This window comes from Molossus molossus, unplaced genomic scaffold, assembly GCF_014108415.1.
Source record: "Molossus molossus isolate mMolMol1 unplaced genomic scaffold, mMolMol1.p scaffold_m16_p_19, whole genome shotgun sequence".
NCBI lineage: Eukaryota > Metazoa > Chordata > Mammalia > Chiroptera > Molossidae > Molossus > Molossus molossus.
This window is the reverse complement of record NW_023425354.1, coordinates 48,775,440-48,788,343: the sequence shown is the minus strand read 5'-3', so window position 1 is coordinate 48,788,343 and position 12,904 is coordinate 48,775,440. Positions and strand designations below refer to the sequence as shown.

General features: G+C 49.4%; 2 protein-coding genes across 4 annotated transcripts; one reads left to right on the top strand and one right to left on the bottom strand.

The window, feature by feature from the left end:
- The first annotated feature begins 1,228 nt into the window (after positions 1-1,228).
- SLC25A35 (solute carrier family 25 member 35) lies at positions 1,229-4,531 on the top strand. Of its 2 annotated transcripts, XM_036268508.1 has the most exons (5): positions 1,229-1,946; positions 2,754-2,819; positions 3,255-3,407; positions 3,711-3,845; positions 4,011-4,531. In XM_036268508.1, exons 1-5 carry the CDS (start codon positions 1,572-1,574, stop codon positions 4,182-4,184), a joined length of 903 nt encoding a protein of 300 aa, XP_036124401.1. In that variant the 5' UTR covers positions 1,229-1,571; the 3' UTR covers positions 4,185-4,531. The 2 variants fall into 2 exon arrangements, with proteins under 2 accessions (XP_036124401.1, XP_036124402.1); XM_036268509.1 differs by lacking the exon at positions 3,255-3,407.
- A 43-nt stretch (positions 4,532-4,574) lies between these two features.
- On the bottom strand, positions 4,575-5,938 carry RANGRF (RAN guanine nucleotide release factor). Of its 2 annotated transcripts, XM_036269946.1 has the most exons (5): positions 5,762-5,938; positions 5,556-5,672; positions 5,237-5,393; positions 5,072-5,157; positions 4,575-4,841 (listed from the first exon to the last, which is right to left on the bottom strand). In XM_036269946.1, exons 1-5 carry the CDS (start codon positions 5,836-5,838, stop codon positions 4,718-4,720), a joined length of 561 nt encoding a protein of 186 aa, XP_036125839.1. In that variant the 5' UTR covers positions 5,839-5,938; the 3' UTR covers positions 4,575-4,717. The 2 variants fall into 2 exon arrangements, with proteins under 2 accessions (XP_036125839.1, XP_036125840.1); XM_036269947.1 differs by lacking the exon at positions 5,072-5,157 and having other exon boundaries at positions 4,576-4,841.
- Between the last annotated feature and the right edge of the window lie 6,966 nt (positions 5,939-12,904).

The window sequence follows — 12,904 nt, the reverse complement described above, 5'->3', positions numbered from 1 at the left end:
TTGACTTTTCAAAAATCTGTAAAGTGAACACCTGCAATCCAACAGTTCCACCTGGGTTTAGGCAATAGAAGCTCTGAAATGTTAAGTAACTTGCCCAAGGCCATTAGCTGGTAAGCAGGAAGAACCAAACTGGAACTTAGAAGGCTCTCTCCGTCTGGTGACAGGTCTCTCACACAGGTGTGCCCTCTACCTCCTTCTCCAACCCCGCATGACTGGTCCTATTCTCCTGCCTTTTCCCAGCTAACTTCCCTAGTCTCTTTTCTCAGAACTTCTGTGACTAACCATTATCAGACTCATGAGCAAGGGCAGGAAGCCAAAATCTCAGGATCTCTCCCACCACTTGCTGGCCCTGTGTAACCTAAGCCCCAAAGATCTGAATTTCTGCCTTGGCATGTCCTGCCTCCAGGTTGCTGAGGTTCAAAAGGGCATAGGCATGAGACTAAGCTCCCTCGACCTCCATCAGGCCCGCCTCCCTCCGTGCCCGCGGCCAGCCACACCCCGGAGCTGGAACCACCTGTCCCATCCAGTAGGCGAGGCTCATATGCCTTGCGGACAGAGCCTTAGGTTCCAGGCTGTCCGGGCACCAGAACCTATCAGGGCGTGGATCTACAGTTGGGCAATTCCACCTGGGATAGCAGGCGAAGGAGGGGACCCCTCCACCCGCAGGAGGGGCACCCCCAAACACCCCAACGGTGGACTGCTGCCTTCGCGCTCCTCCTCTGCGCCCGTCCAGTAACCCAACGTGCAACTTCTGCCCACCAATAACAAAACCTCCGCTCCCAGGGACTCCTTCCAAAGACCCGAGGCCGCGACCCAGACCCTGGCAACGATCACCGCGCCAGAGCCGCGAGAGTTAATTTCAACTGCCTCTCTGCCGGTTCCGCAGAGTCAGGTCGCCCGGAGCACCTCCCAATGGCGGTGGAGACTGCTCGGCGCTGATTGGCTGAGCCTCTTTAAGGCTCCTCATTGGACGCTGCGCATTAAGACTGGAGTATGGCGGTCCCGCCCCCTCAGGCTACCGGGCGAAGCTGCCGCGGACTCCCGCTGTTCCCCGGGGACGCTCAGCCCTGACCGGAGTCCCGACCTTTCTTCTCCAATCCAGCAACTGGACATCTCGTTGCTGTCCTGGGGACGCCACTGGATCTTCTCCCGGTTCCTTTTCCTCCATAACCTGCTGGGTTTCCTTTTTTTTTTCTTTCTCCCAGGCTTCTAGTTCCCAGCGCCGCGTTTCCCATCCCTACTCCCGGGCCCCCAGTAGCCGGCCATTCTCAGCATCCCACCTGCCGTCCTGCTGGCTTCTGCCCCTCCTCGACCTCAATTCCCCTGACCAAGAGAACCCTGTCCTAACCTTCTCGCCAGACTCAACTAAACTCCTCTTTCTTCTCTTTGCCAGCTCCTGACTCCCAAATTCCAGCTAACATTTGACCTTTTGACATTTGACTCCAGAACTTGAAATTCCTACCCTTTGCACACTGGAATGCTGAAACAGGTCTTTCCTGATTTCTGACCGTTTCTGAAGGTCATTTTGACTTTATTACTTCTGGGCCAGTTCTTGCTACTGCTACCCAACCATGGACTTCTTGATGAGTGGCTTGGCAGCCTGTGGTGCCTGTTTGTTCACCAATCCCCTGGAGGTGGTGAAGACTAGGATGCAGTTGCAGGGAGAACTGCAGGCCCCCGGTACCTACCAGCGGCACTACCGAAACGTCTTCCATGCCTTCATCACTATCGGCAAGGTGGATGGACTAGCTGCCCTGCAGAAGGGCCTGGCCCCTGCTCTCTTATACCAGTTCCTGATGAATGGCATTCGTCTGGGCACCTATGGGCTGGCTGAGGCTGGGGGCTACCTACACACAGCTGAAGGCAACCTCAGCCCTGCCCGCAGCGCAGCAGCTGGGGCCATGGCTGGTGTCATGGGTGCCTACTTGGGAAGCCCAATCTACATGGTGAGAAGGGTCTTGCCTTGGGCCTTCAAGGCAGACACTTGGTATAGGGTGGGGATCTGGGCCTTCCTTCATAACCTGATACTGAAATTGGAAGTGGATTTGTGTAGGGGAGGGTGAGGAATTTGAGTAACATACCTCAGCTAGTGTAGAGATCAGGGGAAGTACTGGACATCACAGAATTATAATCTCACAGCCCCCTTTGAGTTATCTTGTATAGGTGAAGGGTCAGTAGCCTGAGGCCAAAGAGGGGAAGTGACCAGCTCAAGGTCACACAGCTGCTTATTGCTAGGACTAGGCCCTGCTTTGTGCTCCTCCTGGAAAGACACTGAGAGGCAGCGTAAGCTTAACACATGCCCACATGGGACTTTGGGGTCAGAGAGCAAGTTTTGTAGATGACTCCCACAACCCACTCCAGAGTCTGATGGGGAGCCTGGTTGTGCTGGTAGCTGAAGATCCTGTCCGGGAATAGGAACTGGCATGAGAGGCTGGACACCTAGGTCTTGCCAAACATGAACAAACATGAAGTTTACCATTCTCCAATCTCTCCATCCCCACCCCTACCCACAAGGGAAGAATGATGTAGAGGGAGTGAGGCGTCTTGCGGTGCTAGGAGATACACCCCCCAGGGACTGGAGCCAAGAGACAGAATCTCATGACCAATTTGTTAAATGGGAACAACGATGATCAGGTTAAAAAGATATTCATTGTTGAATACCCTAGAGGAAGTGTGAGGGGTTCAGGTATTTGGGTCTCTGCGGTGAAAGGATGGTCACTGGGCCAGAGATTGTGATACTCTCTCATCCCCAGGTGAAGACACACCTACAAGCACAGGCAGCCTCAGAAATTGCTGTAGGGCACCAGTATAAGCATCAGGTAAGGTGTTTCCAACCCTACTACTGGAGCCTCTGCCCATTCTCTCCCATTAGCCCCCTGCTTTCTGCCTGCACCCAACAGCTCCAACCCAGCCAAGGCCCTGTCCAGCCAACCACTTCAGCCTCACTCTGCCCCTGAAGTCCACCCAGGCCCTCTTTCCCACATCTTCCCTAGTTCCTCTAGTCTTCTGCACCTGTTTCTCCTGCCCTGTTCTAGTTTGCTAATGTCCTCACTTCCATACTCCCTAGTCTAGGATGGCAAGGGAACAACGCGGTGGTAGACAACTGAAGGGCCACATTCTAGCGTTATGCTCATACAAAATTGGGTGTCCAGACATCAGATGCCTGTTAAGGACTCATCTTTAGCAGTGTTAGGAGATGGTAGCCCCTGATGGCAGGGTGACTAAACCCCACTCCATGGTCTTCCCCCTACCAGGGCATGTTTCAGGCACTAATCAAGATTGGCCAGAAACATGGTCTGGTGGGGTTGTGGCGTGGGGCCGTGGGCGGCCTGCCTCGAGTTATCATCGGTTCCTCCACCCAGCTGTGTACCTTCTCATCCACCAAGGACCTCATGACCCAGTGGGAGGTACTGCCTGGGAAATGGGAGTGTGGGCAGGGGGAAGTGAAAGCTAAACAAGCCCTAGAGGGGTCATTACCAACATTTAATGTGAAGGAGTGGCAGGACAGCTTGGGGGTCACTCTCCACACCTTCCCACAGCTCTTGTCACTTCCTCCCAGAAGGTGTACCTGAGTTCTTCACAGTGTTATCACACTGTATTGTAACTAAGAGTGGAAGCTCCGAGTTCCCAGCTCTACTGTATTCCCAGTGCAGGGCTTGTTCTTTCCTAGTAGTTGAGTGATTAACAAAGCTCTCCCTCCCTCCCCTTAGGTATTTCCTCCCCAGAGCTGGAAGGTGGCTCTGGCAGCTGCCATGGTGAGTGGCATTGTGGTGGTCCTGGCCATGACACCCTTTGATGTGGTCAGCACAAGGCTCTACAACCAGCCCACAGACACTCAGGGCAAGGTAAGGGAGTGCTCTGGGGTTCAGACAGGCAGGGAAAACTGGAGGGAGAGGGAGAGAGCAGATTGCAGGTGCAAGTGGGACAGCCTAAAAGGTAGCCTGCAGAGGTGAGGCCCCTGATGGGCTTTAACAAACTTCTTCCTTATTTTCTCTTCAACCTGCTCTTAGGGTCTCATGTATCGGGGAATGCTGGACGCTCTGCTGCAGACAGCTCGGACAGAGGGTATTTTTGGCATGTACAAGGGTATAGGAGCCTCCTACTTCCGCCTCGGCCCTCACACGGTCCTCTCCCTCTTCTTCTGGGACCAGCTTCGCATCCTCTACTACACATACACCAAGTAACAGCCACTCTTCCACACTCCACCAAATCGGCACTCCTTGGACACTTCTGACTCCATTACTATGTCCTGGTGACTTCTGCCCAGGTGACCTTTTATCCATCAAAGGGGGATAGCCAATCTCACTATTTTCTCAGGGTTGAACCACTACAAGAGATAGTTTCCCTCCCTTCCTTGGGTGTCATTTTAAACCTTCACCTGTCCCCCGGTACATTTCACTCCTTTCCCTCAGGGCTGAACCAGTCACTCCAAAGTGTATTTCCTCCCTTTCTCCACTGCCAGCCTTGGGTCCCTTCTGATCACATGAACAATTTTAAATTCCCCCTCCAAGACCAAAGGGAATTGGGGAGACCCGGGTGTCCTGTTAGATTCAAAGGCACAGAGATTATATTGGTTATAAAGCAAGTTTATTTCTGCAGAGAGGTGTCTTATGTTTATGCACAAAGAAGGAATTTGGGGTATATATCTAATCCTTTGTTCCCCTTGTAGAATGGGGTCCCCAAGTCTTCAGCAGCATCATGTAGCATTTCAGCATCTTTACTGGGGACCAAAGATGTTGGGATTATGAAGAGTCAGACTGGTCACCAGCTGTTCAAAGTCACCCAGGCTCCAGGGTGGAAGTGACAGATTTTCAGGGCCAAGAGATGACCTACTGTCAGGGCTTGGGGGTGGGGGAACAGATGGGGAGAGAACATTATCCAGGCCTCATGTTTATTTGGAAGTTCCCACTTCCTGTTCCTCCTTGGAGGACCTAGGTATCTGTGACCCCAAACTTCTAGCCCCTTCTCACTTCCTTGGAGAACCCTCACCAGCCAGCCTCCCAGCTCTGCCCCTCCCAGCCAATTTTCCTGGGTACCCCACTCATAAGCCACATGCCCTTTCTGTCCTTACGGGGGCTGATTGAATGTGAGCAGGAGATCAGTCTGGTACTGAGGCAGCCTCAGCAAGGCTTGGTGCAGTGTCACGTCCTTTGCTACCTAAAAGGATCAGTGTCAGGATGCTTTAGGGCCACCCCCTTCATCCCTCCTGGACATCTGACACGCGACCGGCCCTTACCTGCTGGTTCTCTTTAGCTACCTGCTGCTTGCCTGAGAGGACCCAGGCTTCTTCACAGCAGCCCCTCAGGGCCAGGTTCTCCAAAAGGAGGGGTTGCACAGCCTCCACTTGAACAGTCCTAGCCCCCTGGACCCCACCAACGTCCTCAAAGTGGTACCTGGAGTGGGGAGGAGCAGGGTCACGGAGGAACATCTCTCACCACTGCCCCACAAGCATCTCTTCGGTCTAGGTCATTGCCCAGATTAACCGTCCAGCCTCAGACCCCGCCCACTTCGTATCCGGCCCTCCCATTGGCCAGCCACCGGTCCGCTCTCCTCACCGCGCGGCCTCTTCTCCCTGCACGTGGGCCTGCAGCTCCAGAAGTTCCACGATCAGGCTCTGGTCTGTCATGCGGTGGCAGAAAACTTCTTGATTATCCGGAACCGGTCGGAGGTCGCTGGAGAGAGGTGAAGCAGGCCCTGGTTGATTCCGGCTGCTTTCCGCAACCCACCAGATTGTCCTCCAAACGTGCCGGGACTTTCTCACCTTACATCAATGGCTCCGGGAGGGAGCGTGGCGGAGAAGGCGCCCCCGAACAGTGGATAGTCTCGCGAGGGTTCCATGGGCAAGGGACTAGAGAAATTTAAAAGAAAACTACATGGGGCCACGTAGTATCACTGCCTTGCGTTTTGCCACCGCCACCCCCGGTCTTCCTTCGCTCCAGCCCTTTATGGTTTGGCCCCGCCCTGCGGCCGCGCGGGCCAGTCGACGCCGGCGCCTTCGGCCGCGGCCCAGTAGGGCTGCTCCCGGAAGCCACGTTCCTAGGAGGGCGCGGGGCGGGACCGCGGGGTCGCCTGGTAGCTAAAACCCTGGTTCAGGATTTGCACGTCCTGTGTTTACTAACTCGCGCCCGCCAGTCTTCTCCTTTTAAAGGTGTCACGCATTCTAAGAATGTCGCCTGAGACCCTCCGTAGGATTCGGAAGTGACCACCGTCTAGGCGTAGTCGGTCTCTGAGTCAGGAGAATGTTTTCAGTCACCCAGCTCCCTCCAATGGGCCTCTTGACAGCGAATGAGCTGCCAACCAGATCGCTAATTCCCGGATCGGTTGCAGGGAAGTGAGGGAACAATGAGGCCAGGTGTGGGTTAGGATTCCGGCCTCCTTCCTGAAAGCGAAACCCAACCTGGGGATTATATATCCAATCCTTCTCAAATCTTCGCCTTGGGAGCACGGTGAGGGAGTGGGGAGGAGGGCCCATACCGCCCCCCATACACCTGGCGAAAGCACAGATTAAACCCCCTGTTGTTTTTAAAGATTTTTAGAATGTACTTAAAGTTTCTGCTCAGTTATATCCTCCTAGCTAATTTCTCCATTCATCTTTGATCCCCAACACCTGGCAGCGTGTTTAGAATACAACAGTCCTATTATGTATTGAGTGATTGAATAAACCCAATTGTGTGAGTTCTGGAACTCAGGGGACCAGTCTTGCCCTCAGAGGTTCTAGATGTCACCTCTTCTCAGCCAAATATTGAGCAAGAGGAGTCTCATTCTAAGGCCATCTCACTCACAGGATTCCAAGTACTGACCATTGGTTTTGTAACACGGGGGCCAGAACACACATCTTTTTTGGTACCTGTGTGAAGAGCTGGAGGAGATACAGAGGCAATTAGGACAAAACCCTGCCTCACCAGAGGTATACAAGGAATTGTGGAGTACTCTTTGAGTCTTAAAGGTTGACTCAGAAATCAGGACAGCCTAGGAGTATTTTAGCCAGGGAAACATCAGAAGCAAAAACTTAGAGATGAAAGGGCATATTTAGGGAAACCCAATAAAGATTCCCCTGACTTCCCAAAGGTTCAACAACGATTTTTCTTTCGACTTCACAGTGGTGCAAAAGCTATATCCATTCAGGAGGAACTTGATGGCGAATTTTGAATTTTGATTGTTTGCTGGGCTAAGCGATATGAGGTATGATACTCTACAGGGTTACTCATTGTGTTAGGTGATTTTTGCCCAACTGTAGGCTAATATAAGTGTTCTGAGCACATTTAAGGTAGGCTAGTCTAAGCTATGATGTTCAGTAGGTTAGGTGTATTAAATGCATTTTTGACTTATGATATTTTCAACTTACAATGGGTTTATGGGATGGAACCCCATCATTGTAAGTTGACAAATGTCTGTTTATCACTTTGGCAAGGGTGCAGTAGGGAATGGGTGGCAGGGAGCTGTGAATGATGAGGCTAGAGAGGTAGCAATGTGCTGAGTATATATAGAGCATACTAAGGACTTCTCTCAGCATCATTTCGTCATTTCTAAAACATTTGTTAGGATTTAGGAAATATGAATGCAGCTGAATCTGTTTCTGGGCAAAGAAAGTGAATTAGGTTTGATCCAGGAGAAATTCTAGAGAGGAAGGGAGTGTCATAGACCCCAGAGGGTGAGAGGAGCCTGGACATGGGAAACCAAGGAAGCCAGATCACAGAGGTCTACCCCATGCTTCTCTCAGAAGGGGAGTGATAGACCTTTCTGTCTCTCCCTCCCATTTCTGCTGGCCTACCATCTGCCTCTTGCTCACCACCAGGGGTAATATCAGCTCTGGCTGCTTTGTGAGCAATCAAGCAAATAGGGAGCCCTTGGAAAGGGACCTGCAAGGGCATAGTGTTAACAGGGCCTTGGCACTGGACACAAGGGTGGTCACACTATATTATGGAGACTAAAGAGAAAGCCCCCAACTTCATTATTTTAGGTCTCTGGCATGCCAGGAGTCATGATCTGCTTGCTATGAGCCCTGTGCAGCTGGGGACTCCCCTATTCTTGAGCTGTTGGGGCACGGGTTAGGTGTGCTCTTCCAGGTGGTAAGAGGCAAAAGTGACAGAGGTGCAGGGCCAGACCTCCTCTGGGAGAATGGGGTTAAAGGCCACCCTAACTTTGCAAATACCCACTCTTGACTCAACTCTCTCATCCTTCACCTCTCTCTGTGTCTGTTCCTTTTTCTGGACCTCCCAACTGCTGACTCCCCCTGTGTGTTCAAATTCAAACTCCCCAAGAGACAGGATCTAACTGGGTTGATTAGTTGACATTCAATCTGAAAGTACCTATTTGGCCAGCTCTCATGCTTGGCCACTTCCCAAACCACTAGCCGGACGTTAATGAGATCCCTGGTCCAGCTGGCGGTGGCTAGAATGAGTATCATGGAACAAATTTTATTAGCTGAGATGGCCCACAGCCACTTTTCTCAAGGGTGTGAGGGTATGTCTAGCTCTCAGCTCACTGGTTGAAGTAGGCCATCAACTGATGGATTCTGTACCCCTGGGACTGCCCTTATCCAATACCCTACATGCAGTTGATGCAGTTATTTGCTTTGGAGAGAGGTGTCCCAGGGCCTTTGAGGGCACCGAGACTCGGACCAGAGAAATCACTCAACACCCAGAGTCAAGCATCCTACTGAGAAGAGTTAAGGCAAAATATATTTTTATTAAGCAGGAGTTTTTAACCTTCTTTCATGCACTCTCTTGGCAGTTTGGTGAAGCCCTTGGATCACTACTTGGAAAATGTTTCTAAATTCATAAAATAAACTATATAGAAATATAAAGGTAATGAAAATATTTAAATAAAATTATCAAAATTAAAATCCCAGCCCGGATGGTGTGGTTCAGTGGATTGAGCATCCTCCCATGGACTGAGAGGTCCCAGTTTGATACCCAGTCAGGGCACATGTCCAGGTTGCAGACTTGATCCCCAGTGGGGGAGATGTAGGAGACAGCTGATAGATGTTTCTCTCTCACATCAATGTTTCTATCTCTCCTTTTCTCTCTCTAAAAAAAAAAAAAAATCAATAAAAACATTTTTTTAAAAAGAAAGTGAGGGAACTGTTGTTTTAAAAAAATTAAAACCCCAGGCCTTGGCTTGTGTGGTTCAGTGGTTAGACCATCAGCCTGTGCACAGAAGGGTTTCGGGCTCATTCCCAGTCAAGGGTTGCAGGTTTGATCTTTGGACCTAGTCAGGCACAGGCAACCAATTGATGTGATGTTTCTCTCTCTCTCTTTTCCCTCCTACTCTCTCTAAACATCAAAGGAAAAAATATCCTTGGGTGAGGATTAACAAAACAAAAAATTAAAACCCCAGGTTTTTGATATAGTAAAAATGTGCTTCTTTGTTATATTAACTAGATCTTAGTCTAGGAAGTGTAATGTCAAACTAATGATGCACCTAAATCATAGTTCAAATTATTTACAACTCCTACATGAGGGAGACTATCTGATTGATGTTGTGACAATCTCTGGTACTGTGAGCACTACTGTACTTTTTTTTTAAATACTCACCCGAGGACATTTTTCCATTTTTGTTCAGATAGAGTAGGAGAGAGAGAAAAAAAAACATTGACATGAAAGGGACACATCTAGTGGCTGCCTCCCGCACAACCCCAACCGGGGCTGGGAACAAACTGCAACTGAGGTACGTGCCCCTAGCGGGAACTGAACCTGGGCCTCTCTGAACCACGGGCCGTGCTCTAACCGCTGAGTCAAACTGGACAGGGCTACTGTGCTTCGTTATCTACAGTAACAATGTAAGGAAATGCTAAATTTCAGTTACGAGATCATTGAAAATAAATGTAGTTATTTTCCATCCAAACTGATTGACTAGAGCTTAAGAAACCAGCTATAAACTATGTGCCCTAACCATGCACCAGGCTCTCTGGGAGGATGCAAAAACATGTGAAACATCGTACTTCTTTATGAGCCTCCAGCCTGAGTGAGGAAAGCAAGGGCATATGGTTCACATTCTGAAATCTGATACACATTAGTATTGCCCACTTTACATCCAAGTAAACTGCCTCAGAGAGATGCCATTAGTGATAGCCACAGGAGGTTCCTAGACAAAGACATAATATCATGAAGACAGTGTTTGAGGAAGTGTGTATCCTTGTATTTGGAATGATTCTATAACTGTCACCCAGAACCCTCCATATCTCACCATTCTCCCCCTCATACTCTATATGCAAGGCACTTTGAATTCCATCAGCCCCTTGATTGATTCAGCCTCTGAGCGTTTGCACATGTGCCTTCTACTTTCTCCCCCAACCCCCCTTTCTAGCTAGCTGCTCCTGAAGGTTCATGTAGTTCTTGGCTGTTCGGTCCCCATTACAGGTACCCCACTGTTTTATAACACTAGTCCTCAATAAATTCTAAGCAATAGGAGGGCAAGGACCATATCTGCCTTTCATCTTTAGCTTCCCACTGAGGTGTACAGGGCCTGGTCCATAAATATTTATTGAATGAACATTGCTTAAGAGATAGGAGGTTATTTACTAATTAAGACCAGTTAAGGAACAGAATAGAGAGCCCAGCAATAAACTCACCCCTTTATGGTCAATTAACATTTGACAAAGGAGGCAAGAATATGCAATGGAGTAAAGAGTCTATTCAGTAAATGGTGTTGGGAGAATTGGACAGATAAGTGCAAAAAAAAAAGAAACTAGCCCTGGCCAATTTGGCTCAGCGGTTAGTGTGTCAGCCCGCGGACCTGAGAGTCCCGAGTTTGGTTCCCACTAAGGGTATGTACCTTGGTTGCAGTTTGTCCCTGACCCAGGTTGGGGTTGTGTGGGTGGCAACCAGTCGACGTGTCTGTCTCACATCGATGTTTCTCTCTCTCCCTTCCCTCTTTCTCTCCCGCTCTATCTGAGGATAAATGCAGAAAATGTCCTCAGTTGAGGATTTAAAAAAAAAGAAACTAGACCACCTTCTGACACCATATACAAGAACAAACTCAAAATGAACTAAAGACTTAAATGTTAGACTTGAAACCATAAAAATTCTAGAAGGAAACATAGGCAATAAAATCTCTGACATATCTCATAGCAATATTTTTTCTACTATGTCTCCTTGGGCAAGGGAAACAAGAAAAATAAACAAATGAGACTACATCAAAGTAAAAAATGCAAATCTGCTCATGTTTATCCTCCATATAACACCCTTCAAATAGTTTCTCATTGCTCTTAGGATCAAGTCCAAATTCCTTAACATGCTGTTAGTACCTGTCCCACTTTCCCTTTATATGAAATGTTCCAGACAGACCCACCTTTGTTCAATCCCTTAACTCATGGCCTCGCTCGCTTGTGAGGCATTGCAAATATTGCTTTGCTTCCCTAGAGTGCCCTCCCTTCCCTTTCTTGTAATAAACTGCTACTCATCCCTCAGGTCTCAGCTAATCCCAGGAATCCTTTCTTGATCGTAAAAGTCTGGGCTGTATCCCCTGCTATTGGCTTACACCAGACCGTGAGCTTCCCCTAAAAGATACTTAATTGAAATTGCATGTTCCAAGTCTTTCTCCCTCCACGTGTGTGACCTGGGAGGAGGCCCTTGACCATTTTAATTGAATGACAGATTGGGTGGGGCTTTCTATGTCCTATCCTTGTCCCATTCTGTAGTCGTAAGATGCTTCTTCAGCCTGACCAGGAAGATGAAGCTGCACAAAACCACCCTTCCTCAGGGGAAAATGGCCCAGTCACAGGGACCCCTGGTGAGTTGCTCACAGAGGAAAGTCTTCCCTGAAGCCAGAGATAGAACACCAAGACTCGGGCCCCATTGCAGCAGTCCACAGGCTCCACCCTGTGGCTGTTTGCTGCCCCCAAGTGTTCAATGACAAGACTGAAGAGTTCTTGATTTTGCCGCAAGGTCTTGAATACAGCAGGTGCTGAGGGGAATACAGCTTACAGGACCCTGGGACTCTGAAGGCTCAGCTGCTGTGAGAACCCCCTCCTCTAATAAGCTCACCACTGTCTGATACCCATCTCCTTTTCTTCCAGTCTATCCCCTTTGTCCATGCCCTGGTTTGTGTCCCAGGTGGTGTTTGGAGGGACAACCAGGGGTGGGCTGTTGGAGAGGCTGGAAGCCTCTCTGGAGAAAGTGGCCTTCTCCAAGTAGTCCCATCTGGACCCCCTTGCACACGCCCTCTCTGTACTCAGCTCAGCCAGCAGTGCTCTTGCACTGACAGGAGACTACAATGCTGCTCAGTTCAGTGCTGTGTCTTTTGTTAAATTAAGAAAAAGACAAGACTTACTGGTCCTCCCTGTCTCCTCACCCCCACGTCAACACACACACAGTGTCCTTCCTTGAATACAATGACAAAAACATGTAACTTAGAATGGAGAAATGAAGTAAAAAGGGGAAATGTTTGAGAGGACCTGCAAAGCAAACCCATCCATAATATAAACCCAACCCACTAAGTTTACTTTTTTGTTATTTTTTTTTTTATTATCCTCACCCAAAAACATTTTTCCATTTTTTGTTCAGATAGAGTGGGATGGAGAGAGAGGAAGAGAGAGAGAGAAACATCAATATGAAATCGAGTGGCTGCCACCCACACGACCCAATCAGGGCCAGGTACAAACTGCAACCGAGGTACATGACCTTAGTGGGAACCGAACCCGGGTCCCTCCCAACCACAGGCCAACGTTCTAATCGCTGAGCCAAACTGGCCAGGGCACTTTTTTGTTATTTTTTTAAAAGATGTTTTACAAATGGATTTTTAGCCTGGCTGTTGTGGGTCAGTGGTTAGAGCATCAGTGGGCACACCAAAGGATCTTGTGTTTGATTCCTGGTCAAGGGCACATACTTGGGTTGGCGGTTCGATCCCGGCCCCAGTCGGGACTGTGTGGGAAGCAACCAATCAATGTGTGTATTTCATATTA

Excerpts from the sequence above, each read along its gene's own strand:
- SLC25A35 (XM_036268508.1), top strand. The coding sequence starts at position 1,572 with ATGGACTTCTTGATGAGTGGCTTGGCAGCCTGTGGTGCCTGTTTGTTC. Across the intron at positions 1,947-2,753 it reads TGGGAAGCCCAATCTACATG|GTGAAGACACACCTACAAGC; the intron begins GTGAGAAGGGTC and ends TCTCATCCCCAG. Across the intron at positions 2,820-3,254 it reads GGCACCAGTATAAGCATCAG|GGCATGTTTCAGGCACTAAT; the intron begins GTAAGGTGTTTC and ends TCCCCCTACCAG.
- RANGRF (XM_036269946.1), bottom strand. The coding sequence starts at position 5,838 with ATGGAACCCTCGCGAGACTATCCACTGTTCGGGGGCGCCTTCTCCGCC. Across the intron at positions 5,673-5,761 it reads CCCGGAGCCATTGATGTAAG|CGACCTCCGACCGGTTCCGG; the intron begins GTGAGAAAGTCC and ends ACCTCTCTCCAG. Across the intron at positions 4,842-5,071 it reads CTCACATTCAATCAGCCCCC|CCCTGACAGTAGGTCATCTC; the intron begins GTAAGGACAGAA and ends CCCACCCCCAAG.